The 25,022-nt window shown below is 44.2% G+C and overlaps 1 protein-coding gene across 1 annotated transcript in view; it reads right to left on the reverse strand.

Moving 5' to 3' along the window:
- LOC114666239 (1-phosphatidylinositol 4,5-bisphosphate phosphodiesterase beta-1) overlaps nt 1-22,965 on the reverse strand; it is a 550,124-nt gene extending 527,159 nt beyond the window's left edge. The window contains 1 exon segment of the mRNA XM_051919279.1: nt 22,181-22,965. Within this exon segment, the coding sequence (XP_051775239.1) occupies nt 22,181-22,279 (99 nt within the window). The 5' untranslated portion in view covers nt 22,280-22,965.
- Nucleotides 22,966-25,022: the final 2,057 nt, after the last annotated feature.

A 25,022-nucleotide genomic window follows, 5' to 3' on the forward strand; every position in this document is an offset into this window, starting at 1 on the left:
CAGGGCACAAGGCAAGAACCAATCCCAGGCAGGGTGCCAACCCACCGCAGGTAAAGAATTATTATTATTATTATTATTATTATTATATTACTAGGGGGCTCCACCCCCTGTTCGCTTCGCTCGCCAACCTCTGGGTTTGGTTAACTGGATATACAATTTAAAGAGATTGTTATTTTCATGAGCATTGTTACATATGCATTGTTTTCACTTTTACTTCAAGACTTCGGTTAAAATAATATTTGGAATTAACTTTTCGTCCAGATCGTTGAATTTTGATTCCGTGTTTGGATTCGAATCGTGATAACGCAATGTATAACTGCCCCTGAGTGAATTTCGTTTCTTTCTCTCTAATAAATAAACGGACTTTTTCGAATGTTTGTCCCTGTGATTTGTTAATTGTCATAGCAAAAGCTATTCTCACGGGAAACTGTAAACATTTTAATACGAATGGAATCTCAAGATCACCTTTGGTGTCTCATGTTAGATGGACTCCATTACCGTTCTTGTCGCCTGTTAAAATTTTACATGTCAGAATTGTTCGACCAATTTTCAATACAACTAATCTTGTCCTGTTTGCATAGCCCATCACTCGGACATAAATTACGTAATAACATTACAATACGTCCTTTGTTCAACGGTAACTCGGCCGGTCGAAGACCAGACGGTGTTAACGGTTGTATTTAGTCTTCGTGATATTGTAAGTTGATGTTTTCATCTTCCGCACCATCAGCACCAACTGTGTCAGTGTAGTCTATTGATACACATTTAATCAATTTTCGTTGTAACCGATGGACAATTTTTGCGTTAATTCGTTTGACTTTATCATTTCTCGCTGCCATATTTAGATGAATGGGTGATTCTAAACTGGATCTTCGTAAGTGTGTGTGTGTGTTCATAAGTAAGCCCTTTAATGGATTGGTGTCTGTCCAGGTTAATTGCCAGAATGCACCTGATGACCCTCGTCTTGTCTGAAAATAGTTATAACTGGGGCGTGACTTGAAAGAACCTCATGGCAAAAGTCTCTGTCTCTCGGGATTTCTCTTCAAAAAGTCATGTCTTGTCACAGAATTAGTCTCGTCATCATCCCAAAATTTTTTATTATGATAGAGATATTATTATTATTATTATTATTATTATTATTATTATTATTATTAAGCCTGTTGTAGAAGGTTGACTTTTTGTTCTGCTGCGGTTCAGTTCAGAAAGTCTCCAGACCCCTTCACTTTCTGCACACCTTATTGAGTTGTAAATTCAACTCTAAATAGAGAGATCGGACCGTTCTTGGCCTTCGATCTACGCTCGATATCCCATAATGACAACACGTTTTCAAAAAGGTTTGCACATTCATTAACAATCGAACACTGAACTCTCTCATTCCTAAGAAGATTCCTTGGCACTGCCACTCCAGATTGTGCTCTGGTGCCTCTGGTTTGCTTTTCTTCTGCTCGAGATGTTTCTAGAACTTGAGTGGAGTCTCCCGGTGCCAAGCCAGACATCATTTAGAAAGACACACACCAACCCAATTATAGATGGTCCAGCGATTCACATTGCATATCAAGAGAAAACCCAGCGCCGTGAAGTCCAAGGAGCTCTCTGTGGACCCAAATGGTGATCAGGGCAAAGGAGTTCAAATCATTTCGAAAGGGTTAAGTTGTAACAAATCTTCCCCGCCACGCAGAAACGGCTCGATCGTTACCGCTCACCTTTCCTACTTTAAGGCAGGTGATGAAAAAGAATAGGCCAACACGGCACTCTGCAGCGCACCGCCGTACCCCCTTATTGAAATGTTCAGTTCAAACCGATGATTGACCATATACAGTATGAGAGGAAAAAATTGCTAGAGGACCATATTTATAAGCACTGGGAGATAAATTATACAAAAGAAAAGACAGGAGGAGAGAAGAACAACAACAATCCCTTTCGTCCGACACCCCTCAAGTCAAGTCAAGTCAAGTTGGGGAGCATGCATTGGTACAGCACGCTGCCACACCCGCTACACGACGAAATAACTCAGGATCCCGGTTGGCAACCCCCCAGGCAGTCCCACCCTCTGGAAATGACCCTCTATCTGCCACAGCCCAGTGTTACGTGGGTGACCCCCTGGCCTGGTCCAGCCACTCAGGTCCCCAACAATTACGATCTTACAAGCTGGATCACCCTCAGGGAAATGTGCCACGTGGCCGTAGTGGCGTAACTGACGCTCCTTCACAATGCAGGTCATGTGCCTCATTCTGGACTCCATGAGCAACACAAAGTCAAACCAATGGCACCCAAGGATTTTCCGGAGAGACACAAAGGAGTCCAGTCTTCACCTCAGGTCACTGGATAGCGTCCATGTCTCGCAACCATATAGCAAGACAGGAAGCACCAGGACTCTAAAGACTTGGACCTTTGTCCTTTTGCAGAGATATCGGGAGCGTCACACACGCCCCTCCGACACCCCTCCACGAACCTAAACTAACCCTTATAAGTACAACTAAAAAAAAATAAATAAATATACACTGTGGAAATATCACTCCCCGAGTTCCCCTTCCAAAGTTCACACACGTGCGATTGGGAGGCAACTAGAGGGCCTAAATAATAGTAGTACCACACCAGACCAGGGGGTGGCGAGCTGCACTAACTTTCTCTCTCCGTCCTCTGCAGACCATCCACGGGAAATCCCACTCACTTTCGGCGCCTATGATGACGTCACGTGTGGTACCGGTGCCATTGATGAAATGATTCATGACGTCACTCCCGATGATGTCACTTCCGGTCTTGATGACATCATGTGAGTTTTTCCTTGTCTTCCTAGAGAGTCAAGTCTGGGAGGCTGTCAAGAGGCAGGGCCTGTTAAAGCCCATTGCGGCACTTCCGGTGTGATTTTGGGCTATACAAAAATAAACTGTATTGTATTGTATTATATGTCCGGTTTCTGGTCCAGTTGACGTCACTTCCTGTCACGGCCTTTAAAGCCGCCATCTAAATCAAACTGAAATTAGTTCTTATTTGGACTCAAACCTGTGAACATTCATCCATCCATCCGCCCATCCATTTTCCAACCCGCTGAATCCGAACACAGGGTCATGGGGGTCTGCTGGAGCCAATCCCAGCCAACACAGGGCACAAGGCAGGAACCAATCCCGGGCAGGGTGCCAACCCACCGCAGTCCATCCATCATCCAACCCACTATATCCTCATTACAGGGTCATGGGGGTCTACCGGAGCCAATCGCAAGGCACAAGGCAGGAAACAAACCCCGGGCAGGGCACACACACACACCAAGCACACACTAAGGACAATTCAGGATCACCAATGCCACCTAACCTGCATGTCTTTGGACTGTGGGAGGAAACCCACGCAGACACAGGGAGAACATGCAAACTCCACGCAGGGAGGACCTGGGAAGCGAACCCGGGTCTCCTTACTGCAACTGCACCACCGTGCCGCCCATCCTGTGAACATCACAACCAATCCAAGGCACCTTTTGATGTCCGTGGTCTGCTCTTGTGACACACGCCAGTCCAAAGTTCCAGCCCAACTGTTTGGCGGCAGGTGAAATGAAGTGAAGAATTGGAGGCCGACCCCCAAACAGTCAAAGTCTTAACTGTGAAATGTTCTGCAGCCATTGCAAAGAAAAATAAATAAGGTCTTCATGAGATGACTGGGGAGGAGGTGCAGGAGCGAGCTGCGTGGAGAAGGCTGATCGAGAACGTCAGCCTCACATAGAAGTGGGAAAAAATGAAGAAGAAGAAGACGATGATGTGTCATGTGTGTGCTGTGAAGCTGTAAGTCCAGCCTATCCAGCGACGTGTGAGACTTTACACTCTTTCTTCACTTTTGGATCGTATAAGTCAAGTAGTGGACGGAATTTCCGCTTCTTTGCTGTGACACCAGCATCTACTGTAAAGAGAGCAGGCTGCTTTACCCGAGGCTAAATTAGTAAAACTACAGCAATCGCCTGGCACTCGCACACCGCCACTTCGTATCGGCCAATATGTTAAATCCCTTGCTTTGTCGGAACTGATTTTAATTCCGTGAACTAGCTAAAGCCCACAGAGCTCAGTTCATTTTGCCTGCCAGTCTGCCTCTGTAATTCACAAGAGCTTCACAACCTTGCAAAGTCCTGCTGTAGGTAAGAGTCTAATGGCAGTCGGATCTCAGTGGGTACAGGAAAAACAACAAGGGGGGATAACAAGGACAAGCACACAAGAACTGCGGGACCGGGCAAAAGTATTGCTGCTATTCCTGAGCCCGGTTAAAACCTACGAGGTGGACTTTGAAATCACTTTTTGGGGTTTACTTCTGTTGAGGAGAAAACCGAGAACAAAATGACATCACTGAAGGGGTTTGGAAATATGAAAAGACGCCACCAAATCAACCAGCTGGTTACCTCATATTGTCCCTGCTGTGTTAGGGAGGACCAAACTTCAGGGGGACAGGTTAAGATCCACGCCTGGCGGCCATTACTTCAGAACTTTTGTCCTGACTCACCTGGAGACGGGTGAACTTTTTCAGAAGTGATACACTGTGATGGACAGCCGGTGTTTCAGACTGGCCGGGACGTCCCTGAACAAAAAGAAGGAGGAACAGCAGGCTTTTTAGGACACTGCCTCCCCCAGGACACTAGGTGGCAGCTCCCCTGGATGGAAATGGTTCCCTGGATTCCCTCAGGGCATCATGGGACATGGAGTCCATTTCCTCAGCTCGGTTGGGTGGCGTGGGTGCCGCCAGGGGGAGCTCACAAGGACTACTTAAGGAAGGATGATGTGACGTTTGACCCGGAGAAGGAACACTTCTGGGTCATGGAGTATTTAAAGGATTTTGGGAAACCCAGCAAGGAGAGCCGGAGTTGGGAGGTTGGGTGACTAAGCTGCTGGGAGTGCAGGATTGTTATTGTTATTGATTATTACTATCTTTGTATTGATTATTGAAGAATTGTGGAGTGTGTGGTGGTTTGTGCACTGTATTGGAAGAAAATTATTATTAAATTCTTCTTGGTGCTTTTAAAAGTGTGTCTTGGACGTTTGTCTGGTGGGTTTAGTGGGGCAACAGCGCCTCTAGCGTCCACAACGCATAAAAGGAAAGCTAAACAAATAAAAATTAAAAGTAGCACCTGAAATCACAGACGAAAGACACAAACAGAAGTCAAAACCAAGAGAAACATGAAGAAACGAGCGGCTTTGTTTTGAAGGTTTTGTATCCACAGATCGGATAAGGAAATGCGAACCGAATTGAACTTTTTATCCCATTGTGCCAATGCACTGCAGGTCGTGACCTCATAGGCCACGCCCCTAGAAATGCAGACTGCGACCCTAGCGATGGATCCAAAATTAACAGGGAAAGGAAAACCTCAAAACAGCACTGAAGACGGTAAAAATATCAAGAAAAACTACAACAATTAGGCCTGATCATGACACTTTTCACACAATCTACCCCTGAGCCTAATTTTTCGGTCCCAAACACATACAATTTAAGCGAAGTGACTGGTATGAGTGGACGCATAACCATTTCCTGAAATGTGCCTCCAAGATTGCTTTGTGATTTTTGGATTTCAGTTTTTGATTTAGAATAACTTTGCATATCTTTCTGAAAACATGTTTTCACTTTCTCGTTGTGGGTGACTGTGTGCGGATTAATGGGCAAAAATGACAAATTTATCCATCCACCTTAATCAAAGGACCTGTGTCCGTGTATCTGTGTGTCTGTCTGCCTGCTATGTTTCTCTCATTCCAACAGATAACGCAAACACAAAGATTAGCAGTAATAAAATGCATTGCATTTGTCATTCCAACAGATGGCACATCGCAAGCATTGCTTTTGTGAATCCCATACCAAACGTCATATAACAGACACATACGCATTGCATTTCTCTGTAATGTCTCAGCCAGCGTTAGTCCCCTACCTGGGGTTCAAATTCATATTTTTTGTTAATTTTAGATTCTTTTATTTATGTTAATTAATTATAATATTAAAAAAAACATGTTACTTATATAGCACCTTTCTCATCTACTTCATTCTTTACTTTTGGTTTTATCTATGAGCTGTCTATGCTATGTTCTGTGTGCTGTGTGGCATTGAACACAGTAAAATATATCAACAGAAAGCCCAAATTGCCTACAACACAATAATTCCTATGTCTGTCATTAACAAACATTTGAAGTGCTGCATTTTATTACTATCAATGTTTACACTGCTCCATCTGTTGAAATGAAAAATATGATGCATTACCTTACTAGATGCTTTACAAAATACATTTCAGTAGATGGTGCACTGCAGACGTTAACATGGAGGTCCACATTGATTACATAGATTTCGACCCCTCAAGCACAGGTAGTTTGAAAATAAATCTACAACCCTAACGACAGATCCAAAATTGACGGTAAAAGGAAAACCTCAAAATGGCATTGAACACAGTAAAATATATCAACAGAAAGCCCAAATTACGTGCAACAGAATAATTCCTATATCTGTCATTAATAAACATTTGAAGTGCTGCATTTTATTACTATCAATGTTTACAATGCGCCATCTGTTGGAATGAAAAACGTGATACATTTTCTTACTAGATGCATTACAAAATACATTTCAGTAGATGGTGCACTGCAGACGTTAACATGGAGGTCCACATTGATTACATAGATTTCGACCCATCAAGCACAAGTAGTCTGGAAACAAATCTACAACCCTAATGACAGATCCAAAATTGACGGTGAAAGGAAAACCTCAAAATGGCATCCAACACAGTAAAATATATCAACAGAAAGCCCAAATTACCTGCAACAGAATAATTCCTATGTCTGTCATTAACAAACATTTGAAGTGCTGCATTTTATTACTATCAATGTTTACAATGCGCCATCTGTTGGAATGAAAAATGCGATGCATTTCCTTACTAGATATATTACAAAATACATTTCAGTAGATGGTGCACTGAACACATTAACATGGAGGTCCACATTGATTACATAGATTTCGACCCATCAAGCACAGGTAGTCTGAAAATAAATCTACAACCCTAACGACAGATCCTTAATTGACGGTGAAAGGAAAACCTCAAAATGGCATTGAACACGGTAAAATATATCAACAGAAAGCCCAAATTACCTGCAACAGAATAATTCCTATGTCTGTCATTAACAAACATTTGAAGTGCTGCATTTTATTACTATCAATGTTTACAATGCGCCATCTGTTGGAATAAAAAATGCGATGCATTTCCTTATTAGATGCTTTACAAAATACATTTCAGTAGATGGTGCACTGCAGACGTTAACATGGAGGTCCACATTGATTACATAGATTTCGACCCATCAAGCACAGGTAGTCTGAAAATAAATCTACCACCCTAACGACAGATACTTAATTGACGGCAAAAAGAAAACCTCAAAATAAAGCAACAACACAATAAAGTGTGCAGAAACTCAAGGCGTCTGAATGCTTTCTGAATCCACAGTAATTCATCACTCACTCTCGTTATACCTTCTTCAAGGGGGGCACCATCTTTCCATGCTTTAACAAATTAACAGTACAAGGCAAATCAAGGCAACCAACAGTGAGATGAAAGAATTCTGCTTTTTATTATTTCAAAAGCTCGCTTCACATTAGCCGTAGTTGTTTGTGCAACTTTAGGCGATTCTCGCCATCAAAGGCGTGCAGTAATTCCCTTGAATATCCTCCATGCGATGTGCGCTGTAACAAAGGCTGACCTCTAAGTCTGACTGATGGATAGATCTGCAGCTCCCGGCGGGATCGCCTTTCCATTTGTGTCATGAGAGGGTAGAAAATGTTAAGTGTGGGTGGGAGTTGGTGAGTGGGTGGGGGGGGGGGGGAATGGGGGGGGAGTTGTGCGAAGTGGAGGTGGAGGAGGGATATTAATGAAGTAAGGCTTTTAGGAAAATTGAATCTCTACTAGGAGTAGCAATCACTAACCTGCCCTGCAGAATTTAAAAAAAAAATTATTTAATAAGCAATTAATTAGTTGCTCTTCCAAAGCAACGGCGACGCACGATAAAAGCACGTTATAAGATGGGATCTCTGATTAAATGCCGAGTGAAAAATTTTATCGACAGCAGCTATTTCATTCAATGGAGTCACCTGCATAGGACTGAAGAAATTGCCTGCGTGAGCAAGAAACGTCTCGTTTTGGCCGCCTTCCAGCAGCCCCTGCCATCTGCCTACCATCTCTAGTGAAGGCACGCAGGAAGCTGCTCGGTTCTTTAAGGACTCGCTCTTCACTTTTAAACTGGCAGATCAGCTTTGAGCCCCGAGCCCATGATGACACGATGCACGTAAAAATGTTCTGACCCCCTTCCACTTTTCCACATTTTATTATGTTGCAGCTTTATTCCAAAATCATTTCAATTCCTTGTTTCCCCGCATCAAGCGACACTCAGTGCCAGGGCCGGCACAAGCACCTTTGCTGCCCTAGGCGAAGTTGTAAAATGGCAAGCCGTCACCCTCCCTTTGGCTTTGAGTGGACTCATCACTGCCAGACCCGTAAATGGAAACCTGGGGACCGTAAAGTATGGGGTATGGGGTTTGGACACAAAACACTGAATTTACAAGTTGAGAATCTCATGGGGTGGCACTTATAGCAACGTCCACTTTTGAAACTGTCACGGAAAAATACGCTCTTGAGGGATGGCGGATGGGCTGTAAAAGCAACAATTCTTTATTTATTACAGTTATAAAAGTTTGTTTTTGTTTCATAATCATAACATCCCATCCTATACAATTACAAGATCTATAGATCAGTATTTAAATCCCCAGCCAAACATGTGCCTTACACTGATGGTGACAGTCTCATTATACTCTTACTAGGACAGCTTTACATATCTGTGTCTTTTAAATTAATAAACTAAATCAGGGGTGTCGAACTCCGGGCCTGGAGGGCCACAATGGCTGCAGGTTTTCATTCTAACCATCTTCTTAATTAGTGCCTAGTTTTTCCTGCTAATTAACTTGTTCTGTCTTAGTTTTACTGCGGTGGGCTGGCACCCTGCCCTGGATTGGTTCCTGCCTTGTGCCCTGTGTTGGCTGAGATTGGCTCCAGCAGACCCCCAGTGACCCTGTGTTCGGATTCAGCGGGTTGTAAAATGGATGGATGGATGTCTTAGTTTTAATTAACTTGACTCAGACCCCCTTAGTTCTTTCTTTTTCCTTATTTAGCAGCCAAACAATAATGAGACACAAAACGAGCAAACAGGTGACCAGCTAACCACATTATCTGAACATAAAGAAAGGTGATGGCCTCAGTAAGGTTGATCTCTCAGGTATATAATCAGAAACAGAAAATCAACAGTTTGGGAAATGTCTACTGTAGCAGAATAAGGGCAGCAGCAAGCCGTGGAATTAAGTAACGGGTTTAATTAACAGCAAGAATCGGCTTCTCATTAAGGAACTGGTTGGAGTGAAACCCCAATTTAGCTGGTCATCTGTTGGCTCGTTTCATGTCTCGTTTCTGTTTTTGGCTGCCATTTAATGAAGAAAAGAACCAATTCAGAGGACTAAATCCTTAAAAACAGGGATATTAGAATGAAGGGAAAATCAGTTAATTAGCAGTGAAAACTGGGCACTGATTAGGAAAAAGGTTAGAATGAAAACCTGCTGCCACTGCGGCCCTCCAGGCCCGGAGTTCGACACCTGTGAACTAAATCGACAGACTTCCCCCACTAGAGGGGGAAAACACCATCAAAATACCCGGATTGGAATCCCGAGGGGCCGGAGACAAATCTTGATAAAATTAAACAGGTTTATTTTCACAAAAGTCTGTGCAGTTGCAAAGAGTTTCCTTGAAAGGAACACAGCATCCAAACACAGCATCCAAAAAGGTTGCAAAAAAAATCAATGATGCCATCCCGACGCAAAAGTCGAGAAACAAAGCACGGGTTCGATATCCAGAAAATCAAAAGGCAACAGCAAAGAAGCAGCTACTCACAGCAACTCTCCAATCCGAGGGCGTTCAATGAACCACCAGGAACCATGGGAGGCCCTCCCTTAAATTGGGTGGAGGGCCGTTCCTGGCGGTGATTGGCAGGTGGCCCCGCCCCTTTGGGGAGCCACTCACAAAACACAATGGACATAGCCAGGGACCGACCAATAAAAAGAAAAATACATCCATCCATCCATTATCCAACCCGCTATATCCTAACTACAGGGTCACGGGGGTCTGCTGGAGCCAATCCCAGCCAACACAGGGCTCAACGCAGGAAACAAACCCCGGGCACCAGCCCACCGCAGGAAAAATAAAAAATAAATAATATATTCATAAATAAAATAAACATCAATATGGATGAAATAACATGAAGTAAATAAGAAACACGACTTTAAACACCAGCCGGGGTGAATATGCAGGCTGAACCGTGACACATGAGGTGTGTGTGCATTTGCCACGCCAAACTATGTGCCTAAAGAAATTGAAATCAATATCTTGCCCGATCTGACACCTTGCAATGGAGGCTACGGGGCACTGAGGAAAAGCTTAAAAACTTTCCAAATGCATTCATTGTTCAAGCCAAAGAACACAAAAAAAGCGTAGGACTCATCAGATCGAAATAAAAATTTATTTGAGAAGGGGTGTACAGAAAAGGAATTGGTGGAACAACTGCAAGATGGCCCAAAGTACCAGGGAAAGAAGTCGTTTACAGACCTGCGGGCCTCCCACTGGTGCTTACAACTGAAGTCTGGACAGTTTTAATATCAAGGTGAATATGTGTGCCCGTTAACAGACTGCCATTCCATCCAGAGTTGGTTCTTGCCTTGCATTTAGTACTGCCAGAATTTGGCCAATCGAGACCCCAAATTGAATTAAGTGGGTTAAGGAGGTGAATTAATTAATACGAGTGTGACTGATACTTCTTCAATTACTATAAAAATGCCAAAATCTTATAATATCCTCTATTCCAGCCACGCTCTGTTATATCAACGAGCCACAGAGCTGCGCACCCTACCGGCTCTACCAGAAGTTGGAAACTTTAATACCGATTGAGTTGGTGGCTCATGGATATCAGACAAATTCCTTGACCTGTCAACACACTGCACAACAATTTTTTTGAAATATCTCGCTTCCTGTGCAGTTTTTACTGATTGTGACAGGTACCTACTGGGTGTGCACAAATATAGTTTTGGTTTTACTGCATCACGTAGGAACTCTGAGAAACAGACATTTATATGTTTACTGACAATAACGTATTTGGTCACATTTATGTTTCGCATAAGCTATTAAATTCAACAGAATTCGAAGTGTTTTGCTCCTGATCTTGTTTTGTATTCAATGTCTGGTGCATCACGTTGCAGTATCCAACAGTAGTCAGCAAGCATTGACGGATTCCAGTTGCCCTGGTATCGTCTCTCCATTGTAGTAATGTCCTGGTGAAACCTTCCACCATGTTCATCACTGACAGCACCGAGATTTGCGGGGAAGAAGTCCAAGTGTGAGTGGAGGAAATGAATCTCGAGTGCCATGTTGCACTTCATTGTCTTGTATGCTTTGAAAAGTTTGACTACCAGCAGACTGTAGTTTGGGGCTCTGTGATTGCCCAGAAAATCATCAACAACGTCTTTGAAGGGTTTCCGGTCCAACTAACAGATCTTCAAACCGCTTGTCACTCATAACATCTCTGATCTGGGGGCGAACAAAAATGCCCTCTTTGATCTTAGCGTCAGTTATTCTTGGGAACATCTGTCTTAAATAATGAAAACCTTCACCTTCCTTGTTTAGTGCTTTCACGAAATTCTTCATGAGTCCCAGTTTTATGTGAAGAGGAGGCAAAAATATCTTTGCCGGGTCAACAAGCGATTCATGTGCCACATTTTTCTGTCCTGGCAGTAACTTTTTACAGAGTGGCCAGTTCTGTCGACTCTTTGGCACGGCTGTCCTGTTCACAGATGAGACAACAGTACTGTGTATAGCCGAGCTGCAGTCCTAGTAACAGAGCAACGACTAAGATCTCCACAGATATTCCAGTTGTACTTGCTATACTGGATGTGCTTCAGCAGCAGTTCCATATTCTCATATGTTTCTTTCATGTGTGCTGCATAGCCAACAGGTACTGAAGGATAAACGTTGCCATTGTGTAGCAGCACAGCTTTCAGGCTCAACATTAACGAATCAATGAAGAGACGCCACTCTTCTAGGCTGTGATCATAACCCAAGGCCGAGAACAATCCTTCAATGTCACAACAGAAACAGAGACTGTCGACTTGTGCAAAAAATGTGGTTATATCATGATGTTGGCATTGAAACACAGACATTTTCATACCTGGTGACAGCAAACACCATTCCTGCAGTCTCGAACCCAGCAGCTCAGCATTTGCTTTTGACAAACCCAAATCTCTGACCAAATCGTTCAATTCGGACTGTGTTATCAGATGTGGATCGCCTGATGAGCACGGTTCACAATCCGGGTCAATGTCACCCGGCATTGCAGTTTCTTCATCTGGTTCATCTAAGGTCCAATCCTCTGGTGGTTTTGGAATTGGAAGACTGTCGTCATGTGGCACGGGTCTCATTGCTGAAGGCAGATTAGGAGATTCAATTGTCTTCTTGTTTTTGGCAGAGAAACCAAACACATTAGTCAAACAGAAGTAACAGTCCATCACATGGTCTTTCTGTTCTCGCCATATCATCGGAACAGCAAACAGCATCGTCTTTCGAGTGCCTCTGAGCCAGGCTCTCAGACTGACAGCACGTGTCACACAGCTAATGTGAGGCGGCCATTCCTTGTCTTGATCACCAGCTGAAATACAGATGATAAGCTTTCTTCACAAGAGCAGTCATCCAACGTCTCTGAGGCGCAAGTGGATATTCACCACAGATATAGCAGAATGTTTCGATGGCTGTTACGACATTGATGAGACATATCGCCCAACACCATAACGTCTATAGCATCAAGCTTACTTACTGTTCTATTGCTACAGATACTCTACTTTACTATATTGATACTACACATACACACTGACTATCGATATTAACCAAATGAGCAGGATCGGTGTATGCCAGCCACCTTTATAGCATGCAGAGACAGCGTCAAGCTCTGTCAGACCTGCCCAGGATGTCAATTTCCACAGAACAGCTGCCAACCTGCCCTGATTCCATGGCTGGACATGACCAGGCTGCACAAACCGTTGTTGAGAAGTCACTTACGGGAGCGAAAATGTTTGGATACAAATAGAAGAAAAAATCATGACAAAACGGTATGTGATGGGTACATTTTGATGTGATATTCGTGATCAGCACCCAAAAATCTGTAAGAAACACCCAGCAGTGTTCAAGAAGCAAAAACTTTCTTGTGCAGTGATTTGTCTACAGAGTGGTCTTAGAAGAAGTCATCCACCTGACGCTAAGCATGTTCAGGCCTTGCCAGTACTTGGATAGGCAATCATCTGGGAAAATTTGGGTTGCTGCTGGAAGAAGGTGTTGGTGAGGCCAGCAGGGGGTGCTTGTGGTTTGAATGGGGATGCCAATGCCCCAGTGCAGTGATGGGGATACTGTGCTAAAAGCATGGCACTGTCGTTCGGATAAGACGTCAAAATCGTGACTCTCTGTGGTCATAAAAGATCCCTGGGCATCCTTCATAAAGAGTAGGATGAATCCCGATGTCCAGACTAAATTGTCCACCATGGCCCCCTAATCACCCCCTGTCTCTGATTGGCTATCTCTCGCTTGTCACTTCACCACCTAACAGCTATTGTATGGTGAGTGTACTGGTGCAAAAATGTCTGCCATTGCATCATCCGGGTGCTACACATTAGGGTTGAAGTGGCTCCCAATTCACTTTGGAAAGTACTATAAGTAGTGAGAAAAGCGCTATAATAAATATTAAAAATGTATTATTATTATTATATGAATAAAAGACCCATTTGGCATGTAAGCCATCATGCACAATGCAATAAACTTCTACGCGGTATTAACTTCACACTAAAACAGCCTCACATTTCCATTACCTGCAGATTTTAATGATTAACTATTTCACTGAAACAATCATTTACTAGAGAGATCGGACATCCAGGTGACAGGGATGGTCCCGATTTCACACTATGATAAATAACCGCAAAATATCAAAATGTCCCCAGTCTTAACATGCTACTCATCGAATAAAGTTTTTAGTGCCGCAGACGTCATGACAGCACATCTACAACTGAGCAGATGAAACCTCAAAGGGGGAACCCCGGCTGATTAGGGACTTGTGTTAAATTTGAACATCATCACCAGGAGGACCAACAACCTGAGAACAATTTGGACGAGAAGAAGCCACTCAGCCCAACAAAGCTCGCCGGTTGTGTCCACGTAATTCTAGTAAAATAACATCAAGTCGAGTTTCAAAGGTCCCTAAAGTCAAGTCTACCACACTACTTGGTCACTTATCGTATGTGTCTGTGGTTCTCCGTGTAAAGAAGGACACAACAATAGACAGTGCACTGCCATTTATTTGGTAATACATTTCATGATTTTTTTTTTTTATTTCCACTATCATTATCATAATTAAAGAAGCTAAACGCAGTGTTACCTCTATTGTAACAAGTCGGGATCTGATTTTATGATCAATTTTTCAGGTTTCAAGTCCCGACTTATAAGCGAGTATACAGTCAACGTACGGTACGCAATAGCATGTCATGAAAATTACGACAGCCCAACATGTTCCGGCCAATAAAGGGAATTAATTACGATTATGAGTGCATAGTGTCGCTCTGTGTGAATATGTCATGTGTGCGTGATAGGGGTCCCTGTGACGGACCACACACCCAGCCCCGTTTTCAGCCATTTGCCCAGTCCTGGCAGGATAGACTTTGACCACAAGATAATCCTGAAATGGATTGAGAAGGTTCTAGAACCCATCTGCTGAATGTGCCTGCGGAGCCCTTGAACACACCTGAATTTGTTTATTTGTTTATATGTCATTTGCTCCGTGACGTTTGAAGTGATGGCTGTGGAATTTTTTATAATGTCGTGTTTCCATGCAGAACGGAGTAATGAAGAGAGAAGTCCGTGGAGAGGTGCATCTTTAAATAAAAACGGTGTGTTTGTGTGCCCCCAACTCCCGGAATGTTTAATGGGGACATGGGGGGGAGGGGCTGATCGTGCTTGCACATTGTCACAAAGGTGCGCATGGGAGGCAGCTAAAGGGCTCGAATGAGAGTAATTCCGAGCCACACTGGGACGTAGCAGAGTGCACCGACTCCTATTCTCACTTTTCTACAGACCATTCACGGGAAATCCCACCCAGTCCTGTTGACGTCAAGCCTTCTTCCAACTCCTTTGACGTCACTTCCAGGTACGAGCCTATGGATGAAGACACTTCCGGGTCCGGCCCCTCTGATGTCATATCTTATGTTGGACTTTAAAAGCTGCCACTTTTCCCTTATCCCCTTAGTTCTGTATGTGACTCTGAATCGTCACATCAGTGCTATCATTTTGCAAATTTTGCAGGCAGGAAAATAATATACAGGTGGCTGTCCCAAACCTGGCTCTTGGTCGAGTTTATGATAACGTGAGGACGCGGTTGGTTCCACTTTCCAGACGGGTCGTAATTAAGACACGGGGGACCCAATCCAAGGTATGAAGGACAGCCAGAGAAAGAAAAAGGGGAAAGAAAGAGGCGAAGGTTTCAAACGAAAAGAAGGAAGATGAAGAGGAGAGGGTTGTGAGAAGAGGAAGCAGGCAGGCGGTCAGGAGAGGAGTGCTGGGCCAAGGGACCGGGGTCACACCTGCTGAGCGATTAAGGGCTCTGGGTAGGCCTCCACAGATGCAGGGCTCACGGGCGTCCCCAGGACGCCGAGGGAAGGCAGTGAGGGACACAAGGGAGGATTTCAAGGTCGACTGTGCCTGATGGTTGACGTCTCCTCATGCTTTTTAATAATAATAATTAATAATAATTCTTTGCATTTATATAGCGCTTTTCTCATTACTCAAAGCGCTCAGCAATTGCAGGTTAAGGGCCTTGCTGAAGGGCCCAACAGAGCAGAGTACCTTTTGGCATTTACGGGATTCGAACCGGCAACCTTCCGATTGGCAGGGCATATCCCTAGCCTCAGAGCCACCACTCCTTTCCTTTTTGAAGGAAGCCCTGTGGTTCACGGTTGTTTTTAAACGATGGGCTACTGCCCGGGTATTTAACGTTGCTTTCTGGACGTATTTATCGTTATTTATTTATTAACGTAAACGTCACCTGTTTTTACGGATGATTTATTTCGCTATTTATGAAATGGAGCGTCACACTGTTTTGCACCGCTGTGAAAATGAAAAGCACATGTTAGCACTTTGCACCAACCCTTGCTCTACTTTGCGTCCCCACTTGCCATCTTGGTGGGCTCAACGACATAGTAGCAGGTGAGGAGGATACCAGAATGTGAAGAAAATTCACTGGTCAAATGTAATCAGGCAGCAGTAATTAAGAAGTCAGCCCCAGGGGGGGTGGGGTCTAAAGACCACACGTGTAATGGACGCTGCCCCACTAAACAAGCCACAGGCGTCACCGACGCTACCTGGATTGGCCAATCAAGACCCACGACTTTGCGCTGACGTACCACAAAGCTCCGAAAACATCGATATCAGCAGATAACGTTCTTCCGACTGATGACTTAACCGTTTCTACCCTAAGTTCTGGCACAGCCGCCCGGAAAAAAAACATGACTGTGTCCCGTTAAGTGAGAAGAAGGAAGACAGATAACACTTCGAAGCCAAACTTAACGTCAGCGGCTTGGAAAAGGAAAGCCGAAAAACCGGAAGGAGGCATTGCTTTAAAATGATCGTCGTGAAACCGTCAGATTCGCACAATCGGAACACACGGCAGGGCTCAGAGGCTACTGGTGGCCGCGAGGGGATTTACACCTTTTTTGTTTTTCCCAAATAAAAAAAAATAACAATTTTGCAAAAAAACTCATTTGTTTAAAAAGTAAAAAACTGACCACCCTCCCCCACCCACACACACCTTCACTAATATTGTTAATCATTAGGAAAAAGTGGAACGACTCCTTAAGACCGCTGAACCGTTTGGCTGACACGTTAATGACCCACCAAGACTTCAGACCAAAGAATTTGCCTAAAGGTTAAAATGTCCCATCCAGTGAGTTTCCTGCCCTCATTAGATGGTGATGCAGATCCAAAGCCTGTGCCAGCCGGGGGCACTCGAGTCAGCTTTCACTGCAGGTTAATTCGTGTTTTGTTTCTGTTAAATTTTCGCTTACCTACGATGGAGCCTTCAATCAGAAGAAAATATCCATCCATCCATTATCCAACCCGCTATATCCTAACTACAGGGTCACGGGGGTCTGCAGGAGCCAATCCCAGCCAACACAGGGCACAAGGCAGGAAACAAACCCTGGGCAGGGCGCCAGCCCACCACAGGGCACATACCTGCACACCAAGCACACAATAGGGACAATTTAGGATCGCCAATGCACCTAACCTGCATGTCTTTGGACTGTGGGAGGAAACCCACACAGACACGGGGAGAACATGCAAACTCCACGCAGGGAGGACCTGGGAAGCGAACCCGGATCTCCTAAGTGCGAGGCAGCAGCCCTACCCATGGCGCCACCGTTCCGCCCCAGAAGAAAATATGAAGCTGGGTTAAAATTAAAAGTCGTTGAAGTGGCGAAAGAAATTGGTAATAAAAATTTGATGCATTTGAGAAACTGGTGCAAGATTGGAGGAAGCAAGAAGATGTAAAAAATAAATAAATGTAAGTGTGGTATTTTTGAACAGGCGTATAAGTCGGGGTCTGATTTTAGGATCGATTTTTCGGGTTTCAAGACCCGACTTATCCGCGAGTATATATGGTACTTCTCAAATATCCATCACCATATCTGAGTATTTGAGAAAGTGGAGGGGAGAGCCACTCACGATTTTTGAAATGATGTCTGTCTGTGTGTAAACACGATCACTCGAAAACACTTTGACCTGATCGATGAGATTTTGTACCCCTGCTTTATATCAAAAATAAGGAATCCTATCAACTTTTGGGCCACTTGTAACAACGAGAAGTGGTCCTTTAACTGATTTGGTGAATTTTCAAGTAAACTATGGTTATAATTACAGGTAGATATTTCAAATTTTGTATAGATATTTCAAAAGGTAAAAAGTAAACATATGAATTTTGAGAAAAATTACTCCGCTGGAAGTCGTATTTTATTTAAACAACCATCCGAATTTTTTGCATCACGGAAACATACATGTGTACACGTTATTAAAAACTGTACTCAATATGACGCATATTCTTTCAATAACTATTATTTATTGTATTTTAATTTATATATCATCAGTTTAACAATAACATGTATAACACTAAACATGCCATGTAAATATAAAGATGTAATGGGAACGATAAGCCGCTACGTCCCCATCATGTTCCTGGTAATACATTTCATTTTATGATATATATTTTTTTTATTATTTCCACTATCATTATCATAATCGTGACTCTCTGTGGTCATAAAAGATCCCTTGGCATCCTTCATAAAGAGCAGGATGAATCCCGATGTCCAGGCTAAATTGCCAACCATGGCCCCCTAATCACCCCCTGTCTCTGATTGGCTATCTCTCGCTTGTCACTTCACCACCTAACAGCTATTGTATGGTGAGTGTACTGGTGCAAAAACGTATCCAATCGCATCATCCAGGTGCTACACATTAGGGTTGAAGTGGCTCCCCACTCACTATGAAAAGTACTGTAAGTAGTGAGAAAAGCGCTGTAATAAATATAAAAAATGTATTATTATTATTATTATTATTATTATATGAATAAAAGACCCTGTGGCATGTAAGCCATCATGCACAATGCAAATAAACTTCTACGCGGTATTAACTTCACACATCTCCGTTATCTGCAGATTTTAATGATTAACTATTTCACTGAAACAATCATTTACTAGAGAGATCGGACATCCAGGTGACAGGGATGGTCCCGATTTCACACTATGATAAATAACCGCAAAATATCAAAATGTCCATGGTCTTAACATGCTACCCATAAAGTAAAATAAAGTTTTTAGTGCTGCAGACATCATGACAACACATCTACAACCGAACAGATGAAACCCCAAAGGGGGAACCCCTTTAATTGTGTTAAATTTGAACAACATCACCAGGAGGACCAACAACCTGAAAACAATCTGGACGAGAAGAGGCCACTCAGCCCAACAAAGCTCGCCGGTTGTGTCCACGTAATTCTAGTAAAATAACATCAAGCTGAGTTTTGAAGGTCCCTAAAGTCCTCCTGTCTACCACACTACTTGGTCACTTATCATATGTGTCTGTGGTTCTCTGTGTAAAGAAGGACACAACAATAGACAGCGCACTGCCATTTATTTGGTAATACATTTCATTTTATGATTTTTTTTTTTATTTCCACTATCATTATCATAATTAAAGAAGCTAAATGCAGTGTTACGTCTATTGCAACAAGTCGGGGTCTGATTTTATGATCGATTTTTCAGGTTTCAAGACCCGACTTATACGCGAGTATACAGTAAACATACGGTACGCAATAGCATGTCATGAAAATTACGACAGCCCGACATGTTCAGGCCGAAAAAGGGAATTAATTACGATTACGAGTGCAAAGTGTCACCCTGTGTGATATGTCACGTGTGCGTAAGGGGGGGTCCCTGTGACGGACCACAGTAGAGTCCTCCCCAGCCCCGTTTTCAGCCGTTTGCCCAGTCCTGGCAGGATAGACTTTGACCACAAGATAACCCTGAAATGGATTGAGAAGGTTCTAGAACCCACCTGCTGAACGTGTCTTGCACTTTATTCTTGTCATATTCTGGTTGTAATTTGGTGTTACGTGTTCATATAAGTATCATCTGAAATGAACGAAACTGAATGCACCCCAGCACCCCCCCCACCCCCCACCCCCCATTTGCCTCTGATGCTGCTTGGATAGACTCCGGCCCCCACAATCCTCCATTAGATTAAACGGCGTCAAGAAAGACTGAATGGATTAATGTCACGTGTTTGCATGTTAAATAATTAAACCTGTTGGTATAGACCAGCTTCATTAATAACACTCAATTCAGATTATTACAGATTTTAATCAGGCCCTAAATTAATCAGCTGTGCTCTCCATGAAGAACATCACTAACAGGGTAGATAAACTGCCTGCATATTTCATTATGGGCACTGGCTGGGCTCATTTAAAACAAACAAAAAAAATATTAAGTCAAAGCAAGGTCACTGAGGAGACACGACAGAGACTGCAAACTCACAAAACATGAAAAATCCTTCTTCAGTTTCTCAGAGAGAAAACCGTCCTCCCCGAGAGGCCGAGTGCCAGTTTGCCAGGAACGCTCAACAGGCTTCATGCTGTCTGCAAACCAAACCAATGCCTTCAGGTGGCTAGCGAAAGCCCCCCTCACGCTTCACCAGGCTCTGTAATTAGATATGTTCGGCGTAAAAAAGAAATAGAAGTGCCACCGAGATTGATGGGAGACCTCTGACTGGGCTTTGTGTGGTCTAAGGGGTGACGGGCATTTTTCACTAATGACGTTTACATGCTGACTTCTAATATCCAAGGGCATCGTAATTTCTCTGCTCCGCTTTGCAACTACAGAACTCTGTGGTGCGAGGGAACAAGCGTAATTTACCGGTGGCGTGAAGACCACCACATCCAGTATATCCGAAAGCCCAGCTTTCTGACTTTAAATGTGCATTTGAAAGTTGCATCTTAGTCACCGTGAACAAATCTCATCATAAATAAAGAATAAATGCCAAGGGGTTTGACATGTCTCCAGACAGACCTAGACAGATACAGCAGATGTGAAAGGCACTATATGATAGATAGATAGATAGATAGATAGATAGATAGATAGATAGATAGATAGATAGATAGATAGATAGATAGATAGATAGATAGATAGATAGATAGCATAGTCGGCAGGATTACATAGATAGATAGATAGATAGATAGATAGATAGATAGATAGATAGATAGATAGATAGATAGATAGATAGATAGATAGATAGATAGATAGATAGATAGATAGATAGATAGGAAAACCTTTATATAATAATAAAGGAGAATGCCAGGTACGTATGAAAGGCGCTATTTAATAAATATGACAGGTGCTACATAGCAGATTGAGAAGACAGGCGCTATATAAAACAATATTTGCACACACAGGCATTTTACTGCAAGTGGCTGTGCCATCAGTAATACGCCCTCAATCGTTATTTAATAATGCAATGAACCATCACAAGGCGCTAGACTTCAAATTCGCCAGTGCTAAATGAACCGTTGTGCCCTCTAAACGTTAATGTTACGCCGTGTATATAAACAATCCAGATTCTGTGGCAATAACTGATGCAATAAATGACACCCATAAAAAAAATCTACATGATAAATATAAAAAAGGCAAAGACGATTTGAGGACAGGCATTAAAGCGGCTGTAGGGGGTTTCTGTCCTTCACATTTGTACTCTACGCGTATGTGGTTTTGGTTTGGTCCTCCTGCTTAACTTTCAAAACTGAAGATTTGCATCCCGGTAGCCCGAGTAGTTTCCGAAGCTGACTCGCCGTGCCAACACAGTAAGAACGAGTAGTCGCTCCCCAAACCGGATCGTGTAGCAACAAATGAGCTGTCAAACGATCTGACAGCTCCAGAGCCCCGATGAGATCAGATCCACGCTTCTCGCTACGAAATAAGAACTTCCGGCATGTCTTGTTACTCTGCTTTTCACGTTCGCCCCCGACCGCATATCTGAATGGCTTCTTCTGCTGATCGAGCTAAAGAAACAGTTCCAAGTGTAGCCAGCTTGCCAGTCAAGGCGCAACAGCGTCTCTGTAGCTCTGCCGTGACGGCCCCGCCGCCGCTCGTTTGCGTGTACTGCATGCCGCTTGACTTGCTGCTCAGTTTACGCAGCCTACGCAGCGGCGGCATCCGCTCAGTGCGCTTCGCTTCACGCACGCTCGACCGCCCGCCCGCCTGCCCGCTTCTAACTTGAGGCTGTGCTTGCCTCGCGACTTATCACATTGACAACGAAACGGTGGTCTAACATTTCATGAATCGGGTCTGACATTAAAGTTCTAGACGCTTGGAGGCGATCGCCGGTCCACCGAGTGCTGCCGGTGCTAAGTTGGCACAGCGTGAGTGTATTTAACATCCAGCATGTTGCGCGCGGTCTACTTTTATTTATTACGGAACATGCATGACAACACGCGCACAATACAAACACATGACATTGACATCGAGTACTTACATCATCCCATCTCATGAATTTATTGCCTTTCTTGAGGCTTTCGGAGACGCAGACAGGTTTGAGCTGCAGAGCGTGAACCCCAGGCTGTGCCCCTGCCATTTATATGCATTTACACCGCCAGTCAGATGCAGAATCTATAGGTGTAGAGCACGAGAGACGGCTCTTTGACGGGACGCTACCAGGGTAGGGCAGGACAGGACACAAGGCGCCGTCTGCTTTCGCTGCAGCGGCTTCAGTCGTGTGCGGCTCCGTTCTTCATTGTCGCCGCCGCTGCTGCCACCGCTCGTGAATCCCGATGGAGAGCGAGCAGAATTGGAGATCAGCGAGAAGTCGAACCTCCTCCGCTTCTTCTCCGCCGCCGCCGCCGCCGCCGCTACCGCTGTTGCTGTTGCTGCTTCTACTGCCGCTGCCGCTTACTGAGCGTACTGACTGACTCACTGGGAGCATCTGAGCCGCTGGAGCCCGGCGCCTCCTAGTGCGCCTCTGGAGCAGCTGCACGCGCGCAGGGACCAGGCGCACAAACTTCAGAGCCACCACAGGTGTCCGTCTCTCACTCGTCTCTATGGCAACCACGCTAAATCGCTGGCGAGCTGCAGACGCTCCGCTCCGCGATCTTGTAAAGAAATCATGGTGATCGGGCGGCACCGCAGCGGGCTAAACTCGGGAAATGCTGTGGTCAGCCCACCGCCTGCCCCCCGAGATTGGACGTCTGGTGGATCCGATACATCCAGATGAGCCTCTTTATTTTAATAAACGTGCAGACCACCCAAAAGACAAGTGATGAACTTGCAAACAGCTACCCCGAAATCAAAATACTGGCTGTGATTTACAGACGCTTAATGGAATTCTGATGATTGTACACACAATGGTGTGTAAGTGTGGTTTGACATGGCGCCTCACGATCTGGGTGGGTGGGGGGCATTTCCAGCGATGTAATCAAACTGTTGTGGTGTTGTGTTCCTGCCTTGTGCCTTGTGTTTGTTTGCACAGACTCCTGATGCCCTGTACAGGTGGGTTTGGGAGATTAATGGATGCATTGCTGAATGGATGGATGGAATTAGGAAAAGATTATTTTTGATTTTACAGTTTTTCCAGTTTCAAAATTCTGTATCCATCTCACTGGACGTCATTTTTAAACAACATCCTTAAATTACCTTTTGGATTGAGCCGCTGTTGAATATGCTGCCTACGAGCACATCACAGCCATCCTGCCCCACCGTCACCGAATCCATGTGTTTTATTGAATAGGAATTTCAATTGATGATCTGTAAAGCTCTGCGGTGGGTTGGCACCCTGCCCAGGATTGGTTCCTGCCTTGTGCCCTGTGTTGGCTGGGATTGGCTCCAGCAGACCCCCGTGACCCTGTGTTCGGATTCAGCGGGTTGGATAATGGATGGATGGATCTGTAAAGCTGTAAATGGCCTGGCACCAGACCACATTAGTGACCTCCTCCATCACTCCGCTCCTGTTCGCCCACTAAGGTCCACCAATTCTGGCAAAATCCCAAACCAACCTGTGCTCAGAGCCTTCAGCTTTATAGAGCCCAGACTTTGGAACGACCTTCCTAAATTCATGAGATCCACCGGCACATTTCATTCTTTTATAAAACAACTTCATGCTCATTCATTCAGGAAGGCATCGACCATGTGGCAAGACAAAGTTCCCTCCTTCTGAGATTCTTCAACGAATCAGTGGTCGTCCACTGGCTACTTCGGTGGCTCGGACATGCCTAATAGATGTCTCCATCTCGTCTCCCTCGTGTCATTTTATATGGAGAGCTGGAATCTGGCCACTGGAGACCTCTAGGACAACAAAAGTGATTCAAACACTATCTGATGGAAACTTTGAAGTCATGTTACTTCTTGTCAGAAGAACTGGAGAAACGTACAATGGGTACAAGTTGGAAATCTGTCTTGCGAAAATGTGTGCAATGTATTTTGAAACCACAAGAGCCTGACTTTGTGAGGAGCCATCAGACTCACTTCTTCTTCTTCTTCTTCTTCTTCTTCTTCTTCTTCTTCTTCTTCTGGCCAATCCTGTTAGGGGTCAGCAAAGCGGATCATATTTTTCCAAATCTTTCTGTTCTCGTCATCTTGCTCTGTCACACCCATCACCTGCATTTCCTCTCCATAAACCTTCTCTTAGACCTTCCTCAATTTCTCTTGCCTGGCAGCTTCATCCCTAGCATCCTTCTCCCAATATATGCCATCTCGTCTCTCTGGCTTTGTCTCAAAATACTCCAACCTAATCTGACCCTCCAATGTCCTCGTTCCTAATCCTCAGCCATCAGACTCACTTCTTCTTCTTCTTCTTCTTCTTCTTCTTCTTCTTCTTCTTCTTCTTCTTCTTCTTCTTCTTCTTCTTCTTCTTCTTCTTCTTTTAGCCACTCCTGTTAGGGGCTGCCACAGCACATCATCTTTTTCCATATCCTCCTGTCCTCATCATCTTGCTCTGTTGCACCCATCACCTGCATGGCCTCTCCATAAACCTCCTCTTAGACCTTCCTCATCTCCTCTTGCCTGGCAGCTCTATCCCTAGCATCTTTCTCCCAGTATTCGACATCTTGCCTCTCTCTCTCGAAATCGTCCAACGTGAGCTGACCTTCCAAGGTCCTCATTCCTAATCTTAAGCCATCAGACTCACTAGTCACACCCAAATCCTTTGATGGACCCAACCTTTTAGTGTCCCCATTGTCAGAGAATGTGTGGCAGGAGTATCGGCCTGTTCCGCCACATTTGCTCACGTCATGCAGGAACGGATAGACAATGTTGCCATAAGCAAGTAAGCAAATAAGCAACACGACAGAAATGACCCAGAAGTTCTTCAACGTATACTGGAATGG

The sequence above is a fragment of the Erpetoichthys calabaricus genome, chromosome 15, assembly GCF_900747795.2.
Source record: "Erpetoichthys calabaricus chromosome 15, fErpCal1.3, whole genome shotgun sequence".
In the NCBI taxonomy this organism is placed as follows: Eukaryota; Metazoa; Chordata; class Cladistia; order Polypteriformes; family Polypteridae; genus Erpetoichthys; species Erpetoichthys calabaricus.